This window comes from Arctopsyche grandis, chromosome 7 (genome assembly GCF_051622035.1).
Source record: "Arctopsyche grandis isolate Sample6627 chromosome 7, ASM5162203v2, whole genome shotgun sequence".
Lineage (NCBI taxonomy): Eukaryota > Metazoa > Arthropoda > Insecta > Trichoptera > Hydropsychidae > Arctopsyche > Arctopsyche grandis.
In genome coordinates this window covers 26833347-26856491 of record NC_135361.1, presented here as the reverse complement: position 1 = coordinate 26856491, position 23145 = coordinate 26833347, and the positions used below count along the sequence as shown (strand labels likewise).

Here is a 23145-nt window from a genome sequence, read left to right as displayed (position 1 = left end):
TCACACGTGATCACCCGTCACACTAAAACTGGTCACGAGAAAACTGGTCACACCCTAAAATCGGTCAACCAGTTTTCTCGTGAACTGTGACCGGTTGTCCTGTGACTGGTTCACATATGACTAGTAGTCCGTTTACCGCGGTTTCGATGCCGAAAAGTGTTGGTTATTCGATTAATAGCTTATTTCAATGGTGCAAAATGTTTTACTTGACCTTTTGTTCTTCTTTTTAATAATATCGCACGTATAATCGCGATGAATAGTTTTAAAATGATCAAATCACTTGTTAAATTAATCATGGATCGATTTTTATTATTATTGGGCGTTAATTAGCAGCTGTGACGAACACCTTTATGCGCGGAAATGGCTGCCATGTTGGGATGCGCAGGGCGAACAGGTGTCCTCTAGGAACACGTTCTAAAGGGAAACCATAATGTTCAGACCAATTGCCTGATGGTCGGCGTTCGTGGCGTTACGACCCACGAAAACAGGCTATTGTTTATGAGACGCCGCGTTTTGCGCGCGGTTTCTCTGCCTATTCCTACTCAGCCACCGACGAGTGATCAACTCTCGCTCTCGGCGGTTTCCTTACTATCGAGACACCGCACGGTTCGAATCTGATCGCCTGCAGACGATACTTGGAGATCAGCTCCAGTATTCGTCCGGATTCTTAGTAAGGAAGCCTGGTCTGTCTTCGCCTCGAAGTCAGACCACGTAGCCACGCGTATTTGGTACAATAACCTCAATCCCGCCATACTTCTTTGTATACGAACCCCCCCCCCCCATTTCCCCCCTGCTTGCTCTCTGTATATTTTACGGAAATATTATGGAGGATGAACGAATGAGACGACTGGCATGTTAATGCACGTGTTTATTATATGACAGCTGAAGACAGAGTGAGTAGCGGCTCTCCGAACCCAGCCGGGTTGGTCCCCACTCGCAGGAAGGCAACCAAACTCGACCATGTCGTATAAGCGAGCCGCCACATCACTCCCCCCCCCCAGCATCAGCGATACCAAAATTACAAAGAAACAAATTTTACAAAAGAAAAAAATTATTGTTACACAAAGAGAAAAAATTATTACGTGGGGAGAAAAAAATTGTTGACGTGGGTCATCCGCTGTGTACATAGGTGTACCGCCCTGAATGGTCGGTAGATTCGAGGGCGGTGACGTCGCGAGCAGGACGGTGGGTGGTCCGATGGTCGCGCCGATGCGATGCGATGCTGCGGCGGCGCCGCTCTTCCGAGGCTGATGTCGGTTGGTGGGGCGGTGGGGGCGGCAGGGGCATCGATGTGGTTGATGATACTCCGAGCTGGACTGTGAGTCGTTGTGGCTCGTGGAGGTGTTGTAGCGCTACCGCCCGTCTCGGCGTGACGACGCTCGTGGGGACGGACGGGGCCTTGATGATGATGATGGTGCTGAGGTGGTGTATGTCTTGTGGTGCTGGATGACCGTTCTATGTGTAGTGGATCGCGCATGACTCCACATCCAGCTGTCAAGATCGTCGTCTCATTCGCTCCCCCATTTTTTAAAAGCACCTGTCGTCGACGTTGGCTGGACTCCAGTCGGTAGGTAGGTAGGTAGGTAGCCGTGTCTGCTCGTTTATTGTCACCCGCGGGCCGCGACGCGCTCTGTTGATGGCGATGGGGGCGCGGCGGGTAGCTTCTCCCGCCTGGCTCGGCGAGGCAGGGATGAGCGGCATATTGAAATTGATCGAGGCTGCGTGGCTCGATGTCGGGGGTCACCAGTATAGAGGATGAACGAATGAGACGACTGGCATGTTAATGCACGTGTTTATTATATGACAGCTGAAGACAGAGTGAGTAGCGGCTCTCCGAACCCAGCCGGGTTGGTCCCCACTCGCAGGAAGGCAACCAAACTCGACCATGTCGTATAAGCGAGCCGCCACAATATAATCACTATAAACAGATTTACGACCTGTTGTCATTGGATATATTCTCCCGCCATTTCCTTCTCCCCACATTACACTCAAACACACGCTGTACTCCATCATCAGAGACCAGACCAGAGACGACGAAGGAAGGCACCATTGAGGAAAACCACGCCACGCTCTACCGCTGAGCAACTACAACATACGTCAGGCGGCATCTCGATTGAGAACGACTGGTATCGGAACACATGGACTGACCTGGAATGTGTCGTTATCTGTCGTAGGAGTTCTCCTGGTTGCAAGTTGTCGTCGTATTGCAGCTAGCTGTACGAGCTGGCGGGAGAAAAGCTGGAGACCCGGTCACGAGTCCTTCCTCCACGTAGACGCTTCTGGCTGTTCCGTAAACAGGGGCGTATGAAGAGGGTGAGAGCTCTAGGAACTGTACGTAGGAATCTTCCAGAACGTGATCTCACCAGCCGAGCTTCGCGTTGCACAATCAACGAGAATATAAACCAGCGCATCGTCCCCAGATGCCAGTGAGCTTCAGGAGGGTGACCTGGCTCATTCCGTCGAAGCAACTACTTACTTCTACTACCTGTACTAATCGAGCAATATAGATTCTCTTCAAAACTCAACTGAGTTTCCATAGGCCGGTAAACGGTCGAAACCTATCACCCGAACTTAACTTTCAATATACGATAGGCGTGGCAATATATGCAGTATATCTATTTTCTCTTCTTGTGTGGTATCCGGGTTCGGGCGTAAATGACTACCACGGGCAGATATTATTAACGTTTCGGTGGTTATTCCGATCTGGCGCACGTCACTAAAATCTTGATCATGGAACATCTGGCACCCAAAAACTCCATCAATTGAAACCCACGAGAAATATTGTACTGACGAAAACTTCAGTGCCAGATATTTGAATGCAACGATTATCGTGCGCGCGATCGCAATTTGCGCAATACTCCGTTTAACATTATTAACACACTGTGCGAACTTTGTTTTATCTTGGGCAAGTCGAAATGTTCCGGAACCAAGAGAGCCTCTTTCTTCAAAGCCACGGTTTGCTCTCTACTTTCCCTTTCATTATTCTGTAGAAGACGATAGTTGGTGTCACGAGTAACGTGGCCAAAATATTCCACTTTATGAAGATTTACGGTAAAATAGCGGTAATTGGATTATTCGTCACATTGCGGTGGTCAAAAAGACAATGTTTCATATTAAAATCGCGAATACGCAATATTTGGCACTCAAGTTCTTAGTATGATGGACTTTTCAGCTGCCAGATGTTCCGTTATAGAGATTTTAGTGACTTTGTGACCAGTAATCACCGAACCAAAAAAAGCATTTTATTTTGTGAAGCAGTTGGAGGACAGTTTCGTTTTTCATGTGATCCTTCCAGGAGATCTTCATCATTCTACGATAGCACCACATTTCAAAGGAATACATCTTGTTAATTTACCTACCCAATATAGTAAAAGGAAATCCTTTATTTACAGCATATAATATATTTTTATTTTCATGACAAGGGCATGGCCGATATTCCAAGTATAATAGTCACAACTGACAGCTGTCACAATATGCCGCACTTCATTCATTATTCACGTATATTAGTAAAACATGGTTATTTCTTGCTGATCTAAGGCATGATAATTATTTGATTCGACGTCTTTTGCGCTATTATCAAAAAATTAAGGTAAATATTTTTTTGCATACTTAATCATAAATATGTGCAATTGCGTTTCAACGTTGCACAATAATTAACTGTAATTTATTTATTTTTTAATTGCAAATTTATTGCAAATAAACTGAATAATATATATACAGAAAATTATTCGAAACAAAATAGATTTTTTTTATAAAATGCAAGAAAAATGTTTTTAAACGTAATTCTATTTATAGTGGATAAAAATCATTTTATATCATATATTTATATTTACTAGATAGGATTTGCTTATTCCTATTGCATATTTTTCTTTTCTTATTCTGAAGTGTATGTTACAATGTAAAAATTAGGATTCTCAAAATTATAAAATATAAATAAGTTACTTACTATGTAGCTTTTTTAAGTCGTTGAATTTTAAGATTGAGTTGCAATTCACAAGCTTTAGTTTAAATAATCTCATAAATCACATTCCGAGCCTAAATGTTTTTTGTTAAATGTTTTATGTGTTTAATGTTTTTTGTTTTGTATTATATATAAATATTTTTTGCTTCGGAATTATGTTCGAATGTACTTACTTACATATAACGTGCAGATATAATTTTGATATTAAAGTTTATATTGATTTTGTTTTAGATGGAGAGAAATAATTCAAATCAGTTGAAAAATGCTGATTGCATTACAATCAATAGTAGAACTAATGTCGGAGAGAATTGTCCTGCTGATATGGAGGTATTCAAAGAGATAGATCAATTTTACTTCTCCAGCTCGGAAACTGTCGATCCGGGTAGATACGTCCTTGAAAAAGCACCATTCCCTCCAGACTGCACCGCCATTGAAGAAATGTTCATGAAGCTGAAACGACAACAGCAAGTCGTCTCGAACAAAGCCCTTCATTTAATTTCTCAGAAGAGGGACGCTTGCGATAAAGAGTTCAAAGAGATCACGACCGTTCAACAGCAGCTAGCCGAAGCGATACAGACCTGCAGACGTAGCAGATACGAGCTGAAGACTGCAAAATCCAACCTGACGGTTTCTACATTTGCAATATTGGCAAACTTCAGAAAGAAACAAATCGTTCAAGGAGTATTGCGATCTTTGAATACTATAAGGAATCTTCGACAAGCAGAGGACGAAGTTCAGAATTTGATGCGGAGCAGGGAATACGAAGCCGCCGTTAGGTTGGTTTTAGCTGGGCAGAAAGCGGCATCTGAACATCGCCATTTCAAGTGCGTGGCTTCGTTGACGCAAAGGCTTCAGGATACGTTGGATTTAGCTGAGGAGCAATTAGACGTAGTGTTAGCCAGTATCTGTTACAATTTCGACGATGAGACTTTCACTAAGCTACAACGGGCCTATTCGCTTTTGAATAAGACTCAAGTGGCGATGGATCAACTGCACATGCACTTTGCATCTGCGATTAACAATGCGGCCTTACAAGCTATCACAGTTCATCAAAAGGACAACGGTGAAAATTCAAACGAACAGTTGAAGTTTAAGGAATTGTGTGCAAATGTAAAAGAGAGTAGTGTCGTAATTTGTCTGCTTGATCTTTGTGATAGGCTGTGGGCTATAATGTTGAGCTATCACCACGTCGTCAATTGGAATACTAAGCAGAACGAGAGCTCGCTGGAAAATTTCGAATACTTTCAAGAGACGTCTGATTTCGAAATCAACGTCAACCGGGAGTATGTCAGGGAAAAGTTGAAAAACGGCCTGTTGAAAATTTGGCATGACGTTCAATTTAAAGTGAAGACCTTTTTGACCGAGTCAGATCTGTCTCAGTATCCGTTCGAGAAGTTTGTACGTGTATTGGGCATTCTCAAACGATTAATATCCGTCGGTGAGGAGTTTTGTGGAGACACGTCTGACGGTCTTCAGAACTTCATCAAAAATCGTACGATCGCATATTTGAAGAATTATCATGCTGGACGCATGGAAGTCCTGAGGATCTTTCTCGAGAATGAAGGATGGGAATTGTGTCCGGTGAAGTCGTCGTTCAATTTGATGCACCTTCAAGAGTTCGACAAGTTGAAGCGTCACATTAAAGCGTGCTCCAATATGAGCAGTGCTACGGTGAAAAACAGAGACACTCCGATATCGACGAAAACTCATTCGTCCGATGCAGGGTCGTCGGCTCCGTCTGATAGTTTTTACATCGGTAGGTATTTCACACGGAATTCCAAACACACTCCATTCCACATCTTTCGCAACGATAGTGCCATAGATGAAGACATACTAGAGAACGAATTGGACAATTATTCAGACGATCAAAGCACCGACATCTCCGACGACGACGAACCCGATGAGCTAAAAAGAGACTTTGTCGACGAAACTGAATCAGATCCCACAAAGTTGCATACAACGAATAAAAGTGCTTTGAAGAAGACTTCAACGGATACTATAATCGTAACGAACACGGCCCTTTCGATTCTGAGAGACATCGGTCAATACTTACAAATGTGTAGATTTTTAAAGCAAGTGTCTTTCGAAGTCGTCATGTTGATGATTCAAATGTTTGACTATTACTTGTATTCGGTTCATTACTTCTTCGCTTCGGATTTGAAAGTTTCGTCTTCTACTCTATATTCAGCTAAATTGAATTGGATTATTAGAAGAGTCGGCAATAACATTACTTTATCTGAGGATACCGAGATGGTTCCTTCTGCCGATGAGGAACAGAGCATGCCGACTAAGTATTTAAGACCTCAAGCTTCCCAGTTGGTAAATTTGAGCAATCCTGAAACTTTGCATGGACTCGCTGAAAGAATAGCGGCCGTGGAAAGTCTGTTATTTTTATCCAAGCAATTAGACATACTCCAGCCGTACTTAGAAAATCTTATACAGCCGCATCAGAAGATTATTTTACAGACATTTTTCGAACAGACGGTATACGCCACGGTGGATATCAGAGTGCCGATTTACATGTGCGTGTCTTCTCAAGTTTTCAACGTGAGAAATATACTGATAAGCATGTCGCAAGTGAATTGGGAGGTCAAGAATGTCATGTCACAACACAGTAGTTATGTAGATCAGATAGTGCGGGATATTCAAGTGTTTTCGATGCGTTTAGATCAGGTCGGACAGAAAGTGCCCGTGACAGATGAGGTTCACCGAGCTCTCTGGTCTTCCATTTCTAAGTTCGTCGTGCATACACTCGTGGAAGGGTTTTCGAATGTCAATAAGTGTTCGGATAGCGGACGCGGCTTGATGCAATTGGATTATACTCAGCTGCTTTCTAAGATGGAGAAAATCTCGGGAATTAAGCCGTCGCCGTTTCAAGAGTACGTCGATGTGTACGTCAAGGGATATTATCTTCCACAGTCTCTGCTCGGGGAATTTATTTCCGAACATAGAGAGTATTCGGTTAAGCATCTGACTGCCCTCGTACACTGTGCCTGTGATAGCAAAAAGGGAAGGCAGGAACTTTTGGCACTTATTGATGGGCGAGATAGTTATGTAGCGGTGAAAGGTGTTCCGGTGAAAATTCCTTAGTTTTTAATTTTAATGTACATCGCACATCATTATAAAAGTATATTTTTAAATAGATACTTATTTGTTAGTAGATTATTATTTTTTATTTACTTATCATCCTGCTTATGATACTAATACTACAATAATACATCTAAATTATATTTGTTTGTTATTGTTGCTCTCTCACAAATCACAAAGATTAATATAATTTCATATTTGTTTAAATAATTTGAATTATATACATACATATATACAATTTTCTGATATATTTATTTGCTGTTTAAAACAGTGCCTTTATATATATAGCGTCTTGAAAATTTTCTAGTCTCTGCATAATATTATATAATTGATTGATTTGTGGATCGACTTAATTGATTTTTTTATTGTTGAATTTGTACTTAAATCGAGCAATTTTAATATTACATAATGTGTAACTTTGTGAATTTATTTTGAATGAAATAACTGATTTTTTTTAATGTAATACATAATTTTTAAATACATATATGTTTAATGTAAAAATATTAATTGCATAATTGAATAATTTTCTTGTACATACATATACTGTTCTGTTATATGAAATGTTTGTATAAAATTATTTGAATAAAATTATAAAAAAACGTTGTTAAATTTGAACGTGTATTATTGTCCAAATAAGAACCTTGGCGAATTTCAATGGTGCACATTTAATGTATATTAACCATTTAATGTATTATACCACTTAAAAGTTCCCGGGTTCAAGCTCTGGGTAGACCTCGATTGAAAAGAATTTATTTGGAAGTATTTTTGCAGTGGTGCTGGTCAGACTTGTATATTTGTGCTCCAAGTCGATCGTTTCCTATCAAACTTTACCAATTTATCTGATTTCATTGTTGAAACGGTTCCTCATCAAAATTGGCAAAATCCTATCTTATTCTCTATGACTATTTAACCACTATTTGAATATGATTGCAGATTTATAATCAATAAATTTATATATGTATAAGTTTAATTCCGTAGGTGTCACTCAGGGGGTTCGGTGATTACTAGTCAAATGTGAACCGGTCACAGGACAACCGGTCACACGTGATAACCCGTTACACTAAAACTGGTCACGAGAAAACTGGTCACACTAAAAAATTGGTCACGAGAAAACTGGTCACACCCAAAAATTCGACCAAATTTTAATTTTTGGGTGTGACCAGTTTTTTCGTGACCAATTTTTGGGTGTGACCAGTTTTCTCGTGACCAGTTTTAGTGTGACGAGTGATCACGTGTGACCGATCTAGAGCGACCGGTTGTCCTGTGACTGGTTCACATATGACTAGTAGTCCGTTTACCCACTGGTTCGGTGATTACTAGTCAAATGTGAACCGGTCGCAGGACAACCGATCGCTCTAGATCGGTCACACGTGATCACCCGTCACACTAAAACTGGTCACACCCTAAAATCGGTCACGAGAAAACTGGTTGACCGATTTTAGGGTGTGACCAGTTTTAGGTATGTAAAGGAGGGGTCTACGTGACGAGCCAGAATGTTAAATTACAGAAAACACAAATATCGGAAGGCAAAGATAGAAAATCGAAAGACCTTAAGTCGAAAGATCAAAAAAAATGGTGTTTGGTAAACGGTACATACTCACTTAATTTGCGCGAGCAGGGTACAACAGGAACAAGAGGAACAGGCTTTTCCTCCCGTATTAATGTGCGCGCGCAGAATACGGGAGGAAAAGCCTATTCCTCTTGTTCCTGTTGTACCCTGCTCGCGCAAATTAAGTGAGTATGTATCGTTTACCATGCACCCTTTTTTTTGATCTTTCGATTTTCGATCTTTGCCTTCCGATATTTGCGTTTTCTGTAATTTAACATTCTGGCTCGTCACGGAAACCGGCAAAGGAGGTATGTAAAAATCGGGAATACACAATACATCTGGCACTCGAGTTCTCGTTAGTACAATATTTCGCGATTGATGGAATTTTTGGGTGCCAGATGTTCTGTGATCAAAATTTTAGTGACGTGCGCGCGATCGCTTTTTGCGGAGGAATCACCGAACCCCTTAGAATAACGTTGCATTTACACGAAGTCAATTTTTAAGACATTCAACTAAGCCGAGATAATATAGGCTTTCTGACTCAGAACGCCTATTATAGCCTTCGTGAAGTGTTTTAAAAAATGGCCTCATGTAAATACAGCATAATTATGCAGTATAAATTCAATCGTTCTAATGTGATTTATTCCCTCAATTCATCAGTTAATGGACATTATTTGTAGTGTTATGATAAATGTCAAATGATTCAATCGAGCTAACCTGTTTAGTGGAAGAGGCAGCTGGTGTAAAACTTGACAGTTGGCAATCAGTCAGGATGCCTGAAGAGACGGTGCGAGACCCTATCGTCAAGTTTATCTCCGATGTGAAGACCAGGTCTAATTGGATCACCTTTTCTTTATAATATTAACACTCTTGTCACTTGCGTTTGGAGGAACATATTTAGATATATAAAACTATTTATAAGAATGGACACAATTTATACCCTTTTTGAAATCTTTACTTTTTATTTGCCTAAAAAAAAAATGAAAGTTTTATTAAATGTTTTCTTTTGTCTAGGAAAATTGACGGGTCTTTTAAAATAGCCGTAAATACGGTAACCTTATTGAAAGACCTCATACAAAAAGCAAAATTCGAAAATGCAGAGTAAGTCAAAATATTACATAAACATTTAATATATAATATAAAACTGTATTAATATATCTTCTGAAAATTAGAGAATTATTGGATCAAGTGAAAACTGCTGGAAAGTTACTTGTAAACAGATTGCCTCAAGAAGCCGTAGCGGGGAATATGGTCCGAAGGATTTTGTGCATCATAAGAACGGAATACATTGCCGCAACCAAGGTTGAACTTATTACTGTAATCAACAATGTGTAAACAATTTGGTCATTAGATGTATAATACAATGTCTGAAATTCTTTGAAGGACTCTTCATCGGCGAGTGCCTCGACAACTAATTCCTTAGAAGGGATTGTTAGACCGAACGACGAAGCTGCAACGTCGTACCGTAAAAATGTACCCAATCTTAAAGAAACGGTACTCGAACACATATCTGAATTTCAAATTGAATTGGAGACTTGGTATTACATTATAGATGCTCATACTTGTGTTAATTACTTGATGATATTTCGTACACGGCTTTATATGAATTTTGCAGTCTCGAGAGTATCGCATCGCAGGCTACAGAGCATATACATTCGAATGAAATCATTTTGACTCTCGGCGCTTCAAGACTTGTGGAATCGTTTTTGAAACGCGCCGCACAAAAAAGACAGTTTCATGTATTGGTCGCCGAAAACGCACCCAACGGAGAGGTAATTGTTATAAGAATGTTTGTGTCTGATGACTTGGATTGGTTTGCTAATGTTTTTTTTGTCTATGTAGGGACATCGTATGGCTGCACAGTTGGCGAAAGCCAAAATTGAAACTACGGTTATAGCCGATAGTGCCATTTTCGCTGTCATGTCCCGTGTTAATAAGGTTAATATATAATAAATACGCACGTCTATTTATTGACACTGGTTGAATTATGCTGTTTGTTTCGAATAGGTGATGTTGGGTACACAAACTGTGCTGGCTGGTGGAGGACTTCGAGCTGTAGTCGGAAGTCATACTGTTGCCTTGGCGGCAAAACATTATAGCGTACCTGTAAGTGCTTTATTAAAAGAAATCCAAATAATTTCGATAAATATATTTACATATGTTGAACTATTTATTTTTTCTTAGGTGATTATATTATGTCCGTTGTACAAACTATGCCCCGAGCATCTTTGTAACTATGAACAAGAGCAATTCAATATATTGGCAAGTCCCGAAGGAGCTCTACCATACAGGTTAAGATTATTTTGATTATTATATAACTCAATATTTATCTTGCAGACAAAGATGAATAGCATTGTTGCGTGGACTTGAAGAGTGGTTTCCAGGTTGTTGTAGAAGTTGTTTATTGATCTGCACTCGTCAGCTCTCCAGCTCCGAATGCTCTACAGTTCGAAAGCGCCCAATATTTATACTCATCGGGTGTTTTCCGTGCACAGATATTCGCGAGATCCTATTGGTCGATGAGTCGCGCGATCCTATTGGCCGTTATACACGACTCCTCTATACGTCGAGGCCATTTTGGCGTCGGTCATCGGTCCACGAGCGCCACTCACCTAATCTCTATGTTACAATATTATAAACATGGATATAGTGAGATATTTTATGTTATGTAGGAATATGTAGTCACAATAAATTTGGTTCAAGTGTTCAGCTGTATAACAAGCTATTTGGTTATGCTTTATAATATTTTGGAGTTGAATGCACTCAAAGGAGTACGCTCAGCATAACGAGGAGCGATAGGAAACGGAATACGTGGTTGAGAAGTATGAAAAGGGTAGTGGATATAGTGTAGAGAATGTAGAGATTGAAATGACAATGGACCGGTCACTTAGCTAGAAGAATGGACGAAAGGTGGTCAAAAGAAGTGCTAGAATGGTACTCGAGAGAATGCAAAAAGGTAAAAGGAGGGCCGCAAAGAAGATGGGTTGACGAAATTAGGAAAATAGGTGGGGTGAGATGGTTGACAGTTGCACAAAACCAGAGGTGAATGGAAGCGTGTTGGAGAGGCCTTCGTCTAACAGTGAAAGGTGAATGGCAGTAAATAATGATATGCTAAATAGTTTTAATTTAAAAATCCGAGAAGTAACGGTATTTGTGAAGTACATTCTAGCAAAAGTATTGGCTATTATAATTCATAAATATATAATTACTAGTGTTGTACCCGATGTCATATCATTGCATGGGTGTTGGCATATTAAGTTATTAAATTAAAAAAATTAAAAGAAATGTGTCGTCGGTCATGTGTTAGATCCCCACGCCGTCGAATTTTTTTCAAATACCTTTTAAATATATTTATATTTAATTTTTTAAGCACTTGAATGCCGGAGATGTTTAAGATTTTTTTTAGACTTAAATCAGTCCAAAAAAAAAAAAAATCAATATTTTTTTATCCATAATATAGACTTCAACTTTAATTTTTAGTCATTAGTTCATTAGAAATACGCATATTTGTGTTTTGATAATAGGGCTGCCACAAATTTTTAATTTGAAAAAAAAAAAATTAAATGTAGAAAGTTGTTCATTATTATAATGTAGTAAATCGTTGGAAATATGTAATGATATAGGGTTGCCACATCAAAACAAAAAAAAAATCACAAATTTCACGGAAAATAATAAAAAAAAATTAAAATAGAAAATTAATAAAATAAACGGAATGTAAACAAGTTTAGTAAATTTGTAGACGAAAATAAATACGAAAATAATTTGTTTGTGAAATTTGACACGTCACAATGAACATGTGGTAGCCCTAACGACATATATTCACTTAATGACGATTAACTTTGAAACCAGTTGGAAAATTTTTTTTTTTTTTTTTTTATAATTTTCCTTAAAAATATACAGAGGTCTCTTGATTTTTAGCTGAATTCTTTAATTACACAATTTCGCCTTATAGCGTGTGCGGCTATAGCTGTCAACGGCATTGAAGTGGTATGAAAAAAAACGCTAAAAACTACCTACATATTGATAATATAAAACACCGATAGAAAAATAAATAAATAAATAATATAAATTTTTAATAGATGGCGTTAAATTTCCTGCCAAGCGGAAACATTAGTAGCGATCAGTACATATAGAAGTTTTTTCTTTTGTTATTGTATTCGTATATACGTTTTGGCAGTGGTTTAGCTATGATGTACGTATGTATGTCGAATCGAAACGACTATTATAGTACGGCGAGCGTTATCTCAGACAGACACACAGACCGAATAGTGATATTAGATATATGATTTAAAAAAGGGTTCATAAAAAATCTGGCTCTTGGAAGAATTATAGGAAATATCATTTTTGAAAATTTTATCTCATTGACAATAAACATTTTTCAGTTTTTAAAGTGAACGAACCTTTACATTATAAATTTGGGTTTTTTTACAAATGATTGCAAACTACGCGGCTGCATGCTCATTTCGAAAGACGAGATATTCATGGGGTTGCGCAGATGACATTTCGATGTACAATGATGATTGGCAATTCTTAAAATTGAGTTGGATCTTTCTGGCAAGTTTAAAATGGCAAAAACCGAGACAAAAGTATGAAATGAGCATGCAGCCACGTGGTTTGCAACCAATTGCAGCGGAGCGTATAAATTTATCCAATTTGGGAATGTTTTTAACAAATGGAAACAAGCATGTTTATAGGCCAAAATGATTATATTGAAATTAATAATACTTTTATATGCACGTATATTACGGCGATTATGTCAATAAAAATGATGTTTATTTCCAGCAATGGTCAACTGATTCATCGAACTCACGCTTACTGTCCGATTTACGACTACGTGCCGCCCGATTTGGTGACTTTATTTATTACTAATTCGTATGTTAATTTTCAATGTCAATTGAAGTTTTAATCTACATAAGTGAACTATTGTTTATGCATTTTGTTAATATTCCAGTGGAAACAACGCTCCATCTTACATATACTATCATCTATCCGAGCTGTATCATCGTGACGACTATAAGTTATAATACTAAAAGGACAATTCTGCAAATAAATTTGATACAAATCGTATGGAATATGTTTATTGGGATATGAGTTTTATTTTTCAACAATGTAAATATATTCGATATATGACAATGAAAGATTTTATATAATTATTTCAACGTAACAGTATAAAAAGAAAATTTGATTCAATATATGTACATATATTTAAGATTTACCATTCACTTTAATAAGAGTATCATCAACGTCGGAGTCATTGAATTCATCTATCCGTAGATTGAAATGAATATTCTTTTCACCGTCTAACATATATAGTATTTGCTCCAATGGAATCAAAACGTTCTGCGATGGATCTAAAATGTCTGCATCTGATTCTGACTTACAAACTTGCCTATATACATATATAATAAATAAAAGTATAGAATTTGGTACTCATTAATATTTCAATATATTCATCAAACAATACCTGAAGGCTATCTTCTTCATAGGATTTTTAGGATCGTACATTTCTAAATCAAAATAATATGATTTGTCTATTTCCTTCTCGTCTCCTATCGATATGACAGTCCACATCGTCTTTCCTTTTAAATCACCGAAACACATAAGTTAAATAAATTTATTTACATGCCATGTGTGCGTATATCAATATTAATACCTGATTTGCTATCGTATATTTGATACATGCTGAAAACTTTTTCGAAGCAACGTAACAAGTGGTAACGCATAACAGGATCTCGGTGCCTCGGAGACCATGGTTCGCTGAACTTAACGAAAGGCAGATCACTCACTTTATCGTTGTGCTTCTCGATGCAATGGTTCAACCATTCAGACGCTATACCTTTCCAGTTGCAGCCACCTTAAAATACAAGTGCAATCATATGCTTTCACAAAATGCATGTCACACAATTTCAGAATAGCTTTGCCCTAAAGATATAAAATGTTGCTATGCATATGCCAGGTATATGATGTGGTTTTAATTAATTTTTAATTGAAAGTATAAAATAGGTTGTGGCTATTTGCAGATACCATATCTGCAAATTATTGGCTATTTGCAGGTACTATATCTGCGACAGGCGCAAAGCCTTCTGCGCATGCGCGTGAACTGTCACTGTCAGCGTGTTTACTGTTCAAATTTTGATTTAAACCTCTAAAAATTTAGTTCGAACTCGTAAAGTGACTTAGAGTAAAAAATATAATCCAAATTAGTTAATATTATTAATTGTTAGAAAATTATTATCATATACAACGTATAATACCTACATACAAGTACAAGCCGCGAACTAGCTAAATGATACAAATCAATTATAATAACGTGCGAAATGTATTTGCCTCATGTATAATGAACGATTGATTAAACAAGTCTAGCATACATTAAATGTAAGAAATTATAATCGGATTATAAGGCTTTGCGCCTGTCGCAGATATAGTACCTGCAAATAGCCAATAATTCGCAGATATAGTACCTGTAAATAGCCACAACCTATAAAACATTGAGGGTAGACATGTTCAGCCCCGGTTTATTTTCAATGGATTCAACTTGATATTTAGCAAGATAAGAATGCTTAAGTTTTCAATAGTGTCGACTTTTCAATCATTTATAAGGACAAAAAGTTCAAAAAGAATAACAAGTTCCAGAAAAGTGCCCAATTATCGGGTTACTATGGAAAGTGCGTTGAATACAATCTTCACCATTCACCAGAGTAATGTGGACTTCCTCAAAACAGAGTATAAACATTTACAATCTCAATCTTACACTGATTAAAAGTTAAAATGAACTTGTGTTTATAATGCTTTACATACATTGGCAAGAGTGTTGAAAATTGTACCTTTTTCACCATACTAATCCTAAAATACCTAAGCACTTCATATCTTGCAGGATCAAGCAAGTTGACGCAGTTTGATAGGTAGGTAAAAGAATCGGTTGTCTAAGAAAAACTAAACTAGCTGAAAAATTACGTCGAAACAGCAACGTGGAATAGAATATATGTAAAATAAACTCTTTACAATCACCGTAAACTTTGTTCATGAAGCACGGAGTAGGTCTGAACAAACATGACGCTTCGTGCTCATTGAGCATGCTCAGTTGCACGCGAGCCTTGCATCCTTTATGGGGACAGGGGAACTGCAACTTGTCTGCCAATGCTTCCAATGCCACGCTTCTGGTCTCGGTAAACTCTTCCTGATGAAACATACTATTATGGATATAAATCATCAAAACAAGATACCATTATATATGTAAGTACATTTTTTTCAATACTTTGCAAGTGGAACACCGTTGGTATCTTCTGCGACATTTACTGCACGAACCATGTCCTTGGGTACACAATAATATGGGAGGTTGCAAATAGGCTTTGCATGCGCACTGCAACTCTCCGGTCAGGCTGGCATAGTGGTCCGAAAGTAAAAGATCTTTCAGTGCTTTCGAAATAAAATACAATTGGAAATCCGTTACAATCAATTGAGATTTGCATGTTCTTATTTTGTACGAATACTTACATTTGTTCATTTTTGTGGCTTGTATAGGATGTGTACTCGCTTCGAACGATAAAACGTAAGTTTAATTATGTGGAAACTTATGTAGTTATCGCTGAATTATTGGCTTATCTTTTGTTTGACGCACTTGCTATCAATTTGAAGATTATAGAATCCAGAATTAAGTTGTTCTTGTTATATGATACAGATCTAATTTTGTTAGTAGAGTTATCTTTTAATATACGATTGTAAGGCGTTTAGAGATTTTTTCGAAATCGGATTTAAAATCAATTGATAGTGATGGTTATGTCTACAAATTCGTTAATGTTTTTCTGCTATGGAATTATTTACAATAAGTACAAAGTTTAATATAGATGAGTGTATGTTTGCTATACAAATCTAGTTTCAAATTAAGAATCATCAAATTCACTGCACCATTTTATGTTGCTTTGACTGTAGACCAGTGGTTCTCAAGTGCGGCCACTAGTGGATTTTACTGCGGCCACCAGCGACTTAATAGAAAATAATACTAATATTTAAAAAAATTTAATATATTTTTTCAAAACTACAAAAAAGTAACTCAACAATAATAAAAACCATGCTCATCATTGACAAACTAAAAAAAGACTTGTGACGGAAGTTTAAAATGACAATTTTTCAATTTTATCTTCTGTTAGTGATTTGATAGATAAGATGACAGACACAACTTCAAAATTAAAATTAAAACTTATAATAATAGAGTATCTTAAATCTCTGAATCTGGAACTTGATAAAAGGTTCGAAGAATTGAATTTTTTTAAAACTGTTTCTTTTGTATCTTCCACTTTTATTATGACAGATGAAAATTTCATACTACTACAAAATAGATTAAAATCATTTTCAGTATTGATATTAATTAACTGGGCTAACGTAAAATATGCATTATTAGAAATTAGTCATGATCAAGTACTTAATAACCATTTTAATAATATTTCAGTTCAAAAATTTTGGTCGGAAATATACGTTGACAATGAAACAAACCAATATAAAGATTTGGCAACAATTGCTTTATTAATATTGTCTATTTTTCCCACTACCGTATATTGCGAAAGATCATTCAGTGTAATGCACTTTATTAAAAACAAATTTAGAAACCAGCCAACAGACGCAAACTTAGAAGCAGCAATGCGGCTTGCATTGGAAGAAAGGAGTATTGAGCAATTTCCATTTGCATTATTATTAAATAAATAGATACCAAAATGTTAAAATTTCTTTTATTTTATGAATAAATTGATTCACTTTTTTTGTAACTTTAATTTATTTGATTAAATTTGGTGCGGCCACAAGACATTTCCATGGGACCACTATTATCACCTGTGCGGCCACGGTAAAGTTTTGCCTGAGAACCACTGCTGTAGACCATAAAATTTTCTGGATTAGTTTAGTTATTTACCATTTTTCAAATTATACGTATGTACATATGTATATATTCGGTCTCCCTCACGGGCCCGAAAGTGAAACGCCCGAAAACGCAAATATCGGAAGGCAAAGATCGAAAATCGAAAGATCTTAAGTCGAAAGATAAAAAAAAGGGTGCATGGTAAACGGTACATACTGACTTAATTTGCGCGAGCAGGATACAACACGAAGAAGAGGAACAGGCTTTTCTGCGCGCGCACATTAAATAAGGCTGTATGACAAAAAGAGAGATAATTTCACCGCATGCCACTAATATATATTATATATACATAGTACCGTTTACCATGCACCCTATTTTTGATTTTTCGATCTTTGCCTTCCGATATTTGCTTTTTCGACCTTTTCACTTTCGGTCCCGTGAGGTAGACTCCTATTTGCTATGCGAATTAGAAAAAATGATTTGTTTTGAAAAAGTTGATACCATTGCGGCATTACAGGTAACCCTAATGAGTCACATTGATCAAATGAATTATAGATAATACACAAAGATAAAGATAATACAGTCAAGATAAAAATATATTGTAGTATTATTATAAATACTAGGGGGGGGATTGTTTTGCACTCATAGAAAGTGCAAAACTTGTGTAATATATAGGTCAACCTTTTGAAATGTATTCTGTATAAGTTGAAGTTGACAAACTATCTTGTATAGTCGGTAGTGGATTGATGATTAAAAAAAAAAAATAAAATACAACGTATCATTTGATAAATGTTTATTTTTATTCTAAAAAAACTAATTAAGTTTTTCATTTGTTGATATTTTTTTAATATTCTAAACAAAGTTGAGAGGAATGAAATAAACCAATTATGTACATACATATTATGGTGCCACTTTAGTATGCGGTCTACCTTCACATACCTACTTTAGTATGCGATCTACCTTCACGTTTTTACTTTAATATGCGGTCTCACTGTCTCAGTTCTCGCGTGTGACAGTGAGACTGAATAATACCGACCTTAACAACCTAATCTTAAATGAATAGGGCCAACCCTAACTTAACCTAACCTAACCTGACCCTTAAATAAATAGGTGTTGGCTGCTAAGATATGTTTTTTTTGTGAAAATATTGATGAAATAAAACATCTTAGCAGTCAACACCTATTTATTTAAGGGTCAGGTTAGGTTAAGTTAAGTTAGGGTTGGCCCTATTCATTAAAGATTAGGTTGTTAGGGCCAGTATTTTCTTCGCTGCTGACGATATTTTGATAGAAATGCTTCGACAACATTATGGGGTGGCAAGAAAAAATCAAAAATTATAATAAACAGGTCGTTGCTACGTTAAAAATAAAAAAAAATAGTCCACTGCGATTCAAAGGTAGATCGCAAGCTAAGGTAGACCGCATACTAAAGTAGCACCCATATTATTTAACAAGGCTGAAAATTTGATTCAAAGAGCCATTGCTATAATTAAAATTAATTGAGAATTGTGGATCAGCATTGAAATAAGTATAATACTAAAATATCAGGTAATCTAAAATGCATTATTTATTTCAAACTATTTTCTGTCAAGACATCACTCGACACGCTATACGTGTCCATATAGTTTTGATTTGGGAAAGTTCTTAGCGTCTTCGTCAAATCATGAATTTTACTAATCAATTCAGATTTATCTAAATACGAAGTTTCTGCCTTTAAATCTAATAATTCATACTGTGGAATTTCTTGACAAGCTTTTTGACCGACGACTACTATATATGGATAACCAAACCTGAAAGAATTGCACAGTTAAATAAACTATTTTATGTTTAAAAAGAAAATTTAATAAAATAGTAAATATTATATCATCACCGTCTAGCTTCTAGTACTCTCTTTCCTATAGTCAAATGAGATCTGTCATCTATAATTATGTCATCATGTAATACAGGTAACGATTTAGTGAGCGTTGAATACAAGTCTTCGATGAGAGGTGTCGCCGTTTTGTCCTCTTTAGATCCATTCTGTTTTTAGGGCCGATAAGTTAAATCGGATAACATAATGTATAATGTGATGTATGAGAAACGTGTTTACACACTTTTGGTCCGATGATGCAGACGGTGAACGGCACAATAGATGTCGGCCATCTTAGTTCAGTTTCAGTGGATAGGTTTTCTAAAGCGGCTCCCAAAAGCCGAGAAAGACCCAAACCGTAACAACCCATGTGCAATGGAGTAGAGCCGATTGTAAACGCTTGGAGAGCTGTGGAATATTTTGTACCTAAAAGAAACGTGTGACCCACCTGGAATATTTCAGAAGTTGTCGTAATCTCATACAAAAATAATGCACATGTGTGTATGTTACAGTCGAAGTGTTTTTTCACTTATAATCATAGATATAGAACAACCTAGATATGCCATTACATACAAATTTCGTTGTATGTTCTTGTCGCCACTAACTGAGGGGTGCGGGGGGTTTAACTAGCGGGGAAGTGGTGAAAAAAAAGGAAGGACGCAGCGGTCGGCAGTGGTCAGCAACCAGTTTATGTACATATGTACATGCTCTGAAGTTTTATTATATTTATAACTTTATTTTATTGGACACTCCGCGTGACAGTAAACCAAACTAATAAAGCCATATTAAGAAAAAAATATTTAGCTATACACACTATATTAAACTACAAATGTATGTTATTGTAATAAAACCATCATTAACTATTACAATATTTAAACATTAGTAACTTCCACAAGGATCAATTTTAAAGTTGACACTTTAATATTTAGTTCATTGTTTGTAGTTTTAAACTTAATGTCGATTTCTGAATTTCCTTCAGTGCCAACAAGATATACGCGTGCATTTAGTGACACCCAGGTTGTCGACCGCTGTTCCATCAGTACATACATCGCGCCGATATTTCATTATATGTTAAAATACTACTATAATTGAAGACATTATATATTAATTCTTACTTATGATGCCATCCGCCTTTTTATGTTTTCTTGAGTAATTGTAACACAATTTCACTGCACACGTTGGCATTTTCGAAAAATGTCAATCGACCTTCCTACTTAGCAGGTAACTAGCTACTGAGAGAGAGTATGCATGATCTGTACTTTTTTTTGTGTGTGCATGGTCCAACAGGGTGACCGGCTTAGAGCTTCAGGGCGTATCTATGGTATTCTATATCTATGCTTGTAATATATTCCAACCGGCGTTTTAGGTCATTCTTATTAGAATACAATTCAACTAGTAAATTATATCTCTACAAGATCAAATATACTTTCGACAATGTGCGCCAGTTGTAATATAACAGTTGAGTTTTGACACCTCTGATGCTTTTATGAATGCTTTAGAATTCCATGATGTGTTAATATTTGCTAGGTATTACAAATAAAGGTAGTGAGTACTTTAAGAATGTGTTCAAAACAAAATACGACTTTACTAGTCGAGTGACATTTTCACGAAAACCTAACGTCTCCATCTAACCTGGTACCAACTTATGGTTGAAAAGTATTTTCAGTTGTAATATATCTTCACCATTTGAGTCAACTTACGTGGGTTAGACGGAATATATTCAAACTAGTCTAAATATATTACAACTGAAAATACATTGTAACTATAACGGTAATTGGTACCAGGTTAGATGGAATATATTCGGACTTGTCAAAATATATTACAACTGGAAGATATACTTCAACTGTAACATATATACATATGTATGATATATAGAAATCATTACTTCTATTCCTGAAGTCTTTTTTAAGTTTTTATCTCCACATTTGGAGCAAGATAAATTATCTTCGGTGATTTCGTTCAAACTTAACAATTGTTCTTGGGAGACTCGGTGATTACAGGAGCTGCATTCGAGCAGTTGATCTTCGCCGATCGATGCTGGGTAGTGATATTCATGAGATATTGTGCCGCCTATGGTACCAGTACAGCCTTCAACTAAAATTAAATATTTTTCTACAATAACAGTGTTAATTGATAACGAACTTACATAAACGGTGATTGTAATTTTGATAGTAACCTTTCATATAATCAATTCCTATAGCAGAAAATATCTGTTCATAGGCTTCGTTGACTGCTTCATAAGTTTTCATAGATAAATTTTTATCCACATCAAAAGTATACATGTCCTTCATCAAAAATTCTCTAGATCTTATTATACCGTATCGAGGTCTCATCTCATCGCGATATTTATTGCCTATCTACAATAAAAACGTGATTAAAATATCAATCAATGTGTTCGTCTATATTATGAATTACAACTTACTTGATATAATCTTAACGGCAACTGCCTGGCAGAAAGTGGTGAAACCGAGGCAATGAGATCTGTAATGGACTCTTCATGAGTCTAAAACGTTTATATAATCTTTAAGTTATTAAGTCATTACATACATATATGATACAAGAGTTGTATTTAGCATTACTAACTGGAGATAGAATATACCGTCTGTCTTGTCTATCTTTCATTCTCATAACTTCCGGACCGGCGACTTGTAGTCTTTGCGATTTGATCCACAAATCTTCCGAGACGAGTGTTGGAAGGGAAATTTGTAAAGCATCTAAAGAATTTAGTTTGGCATGCACTATAGCGGTGAGTTTGTCCAATGATCTCACTCCGAGGGGTAGTAGAGCAAATAGTCCCGTACTACTGGTCGATCTTACTATACCTAGGTCCACCATCAGCTGAAGAATTGAATATGATTAAGTGTTTAAACAGTACTTTGTTATGTATAATTTGGTGAGGTTTTAAAATTTTTAGGTTAACTTTTTTAAGTAAGGTTTTATGAAACTTATAGTAAATTTATAGATACCCGTTGGCTATTCGAAGAAATTTCGTGAGATTTAGAAGCGACATTTCTAGGAGATACGATTAACGGTTGAAAAATTTTCGAAATGTACTTCATGCCGGTATTGATGTTTGACAGTGACAGTTTAGCTAGTGTTGCAAGATCGAATAATTTAACACGCTAAAATGTTGTCAGTTGAATTTAAATATTCTCCATGATTTAATAATAATCATGTCAAAAATAGAGAAATAACGGAACTGAAGATGTTATTGCAATAGAAAAATATTATAATATCACAAAATGTTATAAGTACAATATGTAATATAATTGTTTGTAATTAATTGGTCAGGAAAGGGCACTGGGGTTAACCTGTTAGGCTTTCCTGGCATATATAATATGTAGCCATACGTATATGTTAGCCATAGTGACGACTTGGAGTTGATCTGTAAAGTCACTATGGAAAATGTGTGAATAAATAAATAAATACCAGTGGCGGCTCGTGAGAATTCATAGAGGGGGGGGGGGGGGGCGCAGAGATTAATCGGGATATAATAGCTGCATAGGTGATCAAATGAAGACAAAAATAGCATGCTTATGTACTATACTGGGAGGTCTGCAGCCTGCAGCCCATATGGACGACAAATATAGCATGCATTTGTACTATACTGGGAGGCTGTAGCCCTGCAGCCCATATAGACGAGCCGCATGAATGAATGTAAATCATTGTACAATAATGAAATTTCAACTGCAAATGAATTTAACATTTATATCCATATCGCAAGCAGAACATTTTCTATATTTATAGTAACGTTGTTACGTGGAGAATAATTTTGTTCTCCCTCCATTTTGACTCCCCTCTACTGATTTAATAAAAATGATCGTGATAGCTTTGTCGTTAAATAAAACAAAT

The 23145-nt window shown here is 36.6% G+C and overlaps 4 protein-coding genes across 9 annotated transcripts; 2 read left to right on the top strand and 2 right to left on the bottom strand.

Annotated features, from left to right (window-relative positions):
* Nucleotides 1–3446: 3446 nt before the first annotated feature.
* Vps50 (vacuolar protein sorting 50) lies at nucleotides 3447–7659 on the top strand. The gene is made up of 2 exons (XM_077434306.1): nucleotides 3447–3589; nucleotides 4193–7659. Exon 2 carries the CDS (start codon nucleotides 4193–4195, stop codon nucleotides 7049–7051), a length of 2859 nt encoding a protein of 952 aa, XP_077290432.1. The 5' UTR covers nucleotides 3447–3589; the 3' UTR covers nucleotides 7052–7659.
* Nucleotides 7660–9255: 1596 nt separating this feature from the next.
* On the top strand, nucleotides 9256–14650 carry eIF2Bbeta (eukaryotic translation initiation factor 2B subunit beta). Its single transcript, XM_077434734.1, has 10 exons — nucleotides 9256–9428; nucleotides 9612–9698; nucleotides 9770–9899; nucleotides 9981–10135; nucleotides 10213–10369; nucleotides 10440–10535; nucleotides 10605–10703; nucleotides 10782–10888; nucleotides 13380–13469; nucleotides 13549–14650. Exons 1-10 carry the CDS (start codon nucleotides 9289–9291, stop codon nucleotides 13619–13621), a joined length of 1134 nt encoding a protein of 377 aa, XP_077290860.1. The 5' UTR covers nucleotides 9256–9288; the 3' UTR covers nucleotides 13622–14650.
* Nucleotides 13646–16674, bottom strand: LOC143914492 (E3 ubiquitin-protein ligase siah-1-like). 2 transcript variants are annotated; one of them, XM_077434742.1, is made up of 6 exons: nucleotides 16092–16674; nucleotides 15853–16013; nucleotides 15606–15774; nucleotides 14251–14451; nucleotides 14062–14176; nucleotides 13646–13986 (listed from the first exon to the last, which is right to left on the bottom strand). In XM_077434742.1, the coding sequence occupies exons 1-6, from the start codon at nucleotides 16099–16101 to the stop codon at nucleotides 13803–13805; spliced, it is 840 nt and encodes a 279-aa protein (XP_077290868.1). In that variant the 5' UTR covers nucleotides 16102–16674; the 3' UTR covers nucleotides 13646–13802. The 2 variants fall into 2 exon arrangements, with proteins under 2 accessions (XP_077290868.1, XP_077290867.1); XM_077434741.1 differs by having other exon boundaries at nucleotides 13652–13986; nucleotides 15600–15774; nucleotides 16092–16495.
* A 1548-nt stretch (nucleotides 16675–18222) lies between these two features.
* On the bottom strand, nucleotides 18223–22406 carry ProRS-m (prolyl-tRNA synthetase 2-like protein, mitochondrial). Of its 5 annotated transcripts, none has more exons than XR_013260819.1 (9): nucleotides 22260–22406; nucleotides 21877–22131; nucleotides 21716–21796; nucleotides 21470–21650; nucleotides 21179–21387; nucleotides 19538–19741; nucleotides 19315–19463; nucleotides 18671–19234; nucleotides 18223–18490 (listed from the first exon to the last, which is right to left on the bottom strand). XR_013260819.1 is itself a non-coding variant. In XM_077434700.1 (8 exons), the coding sequence occupies exons 1-8, from the start codon at nucleotides 22350–22352 to the stop codon at nucleotides 19012–19014; spliced, it is 1395 nt and encodes a 464-aa protein (XP_077290826.1). In that variant the 5' UTR covers nucleotides 22353–22406; the 3' UTR covers nucleotides 18223–19011. The 5 variants fall into 5 exon arrangements, 1 of the variants encoding a protein (XP_077290826.1); XR_013260818.1 differs by having other exon boundaries at nucleotides 18223–18516; nucleotides 18701–19234; XR_013260821.1 differs by having other exon boundaries at nucleotides 18225–18516; nucleotides 18791–19234.
* Between the last annotated feature and the right edge of the window lie 739 nt (nucleotides 22407–23145).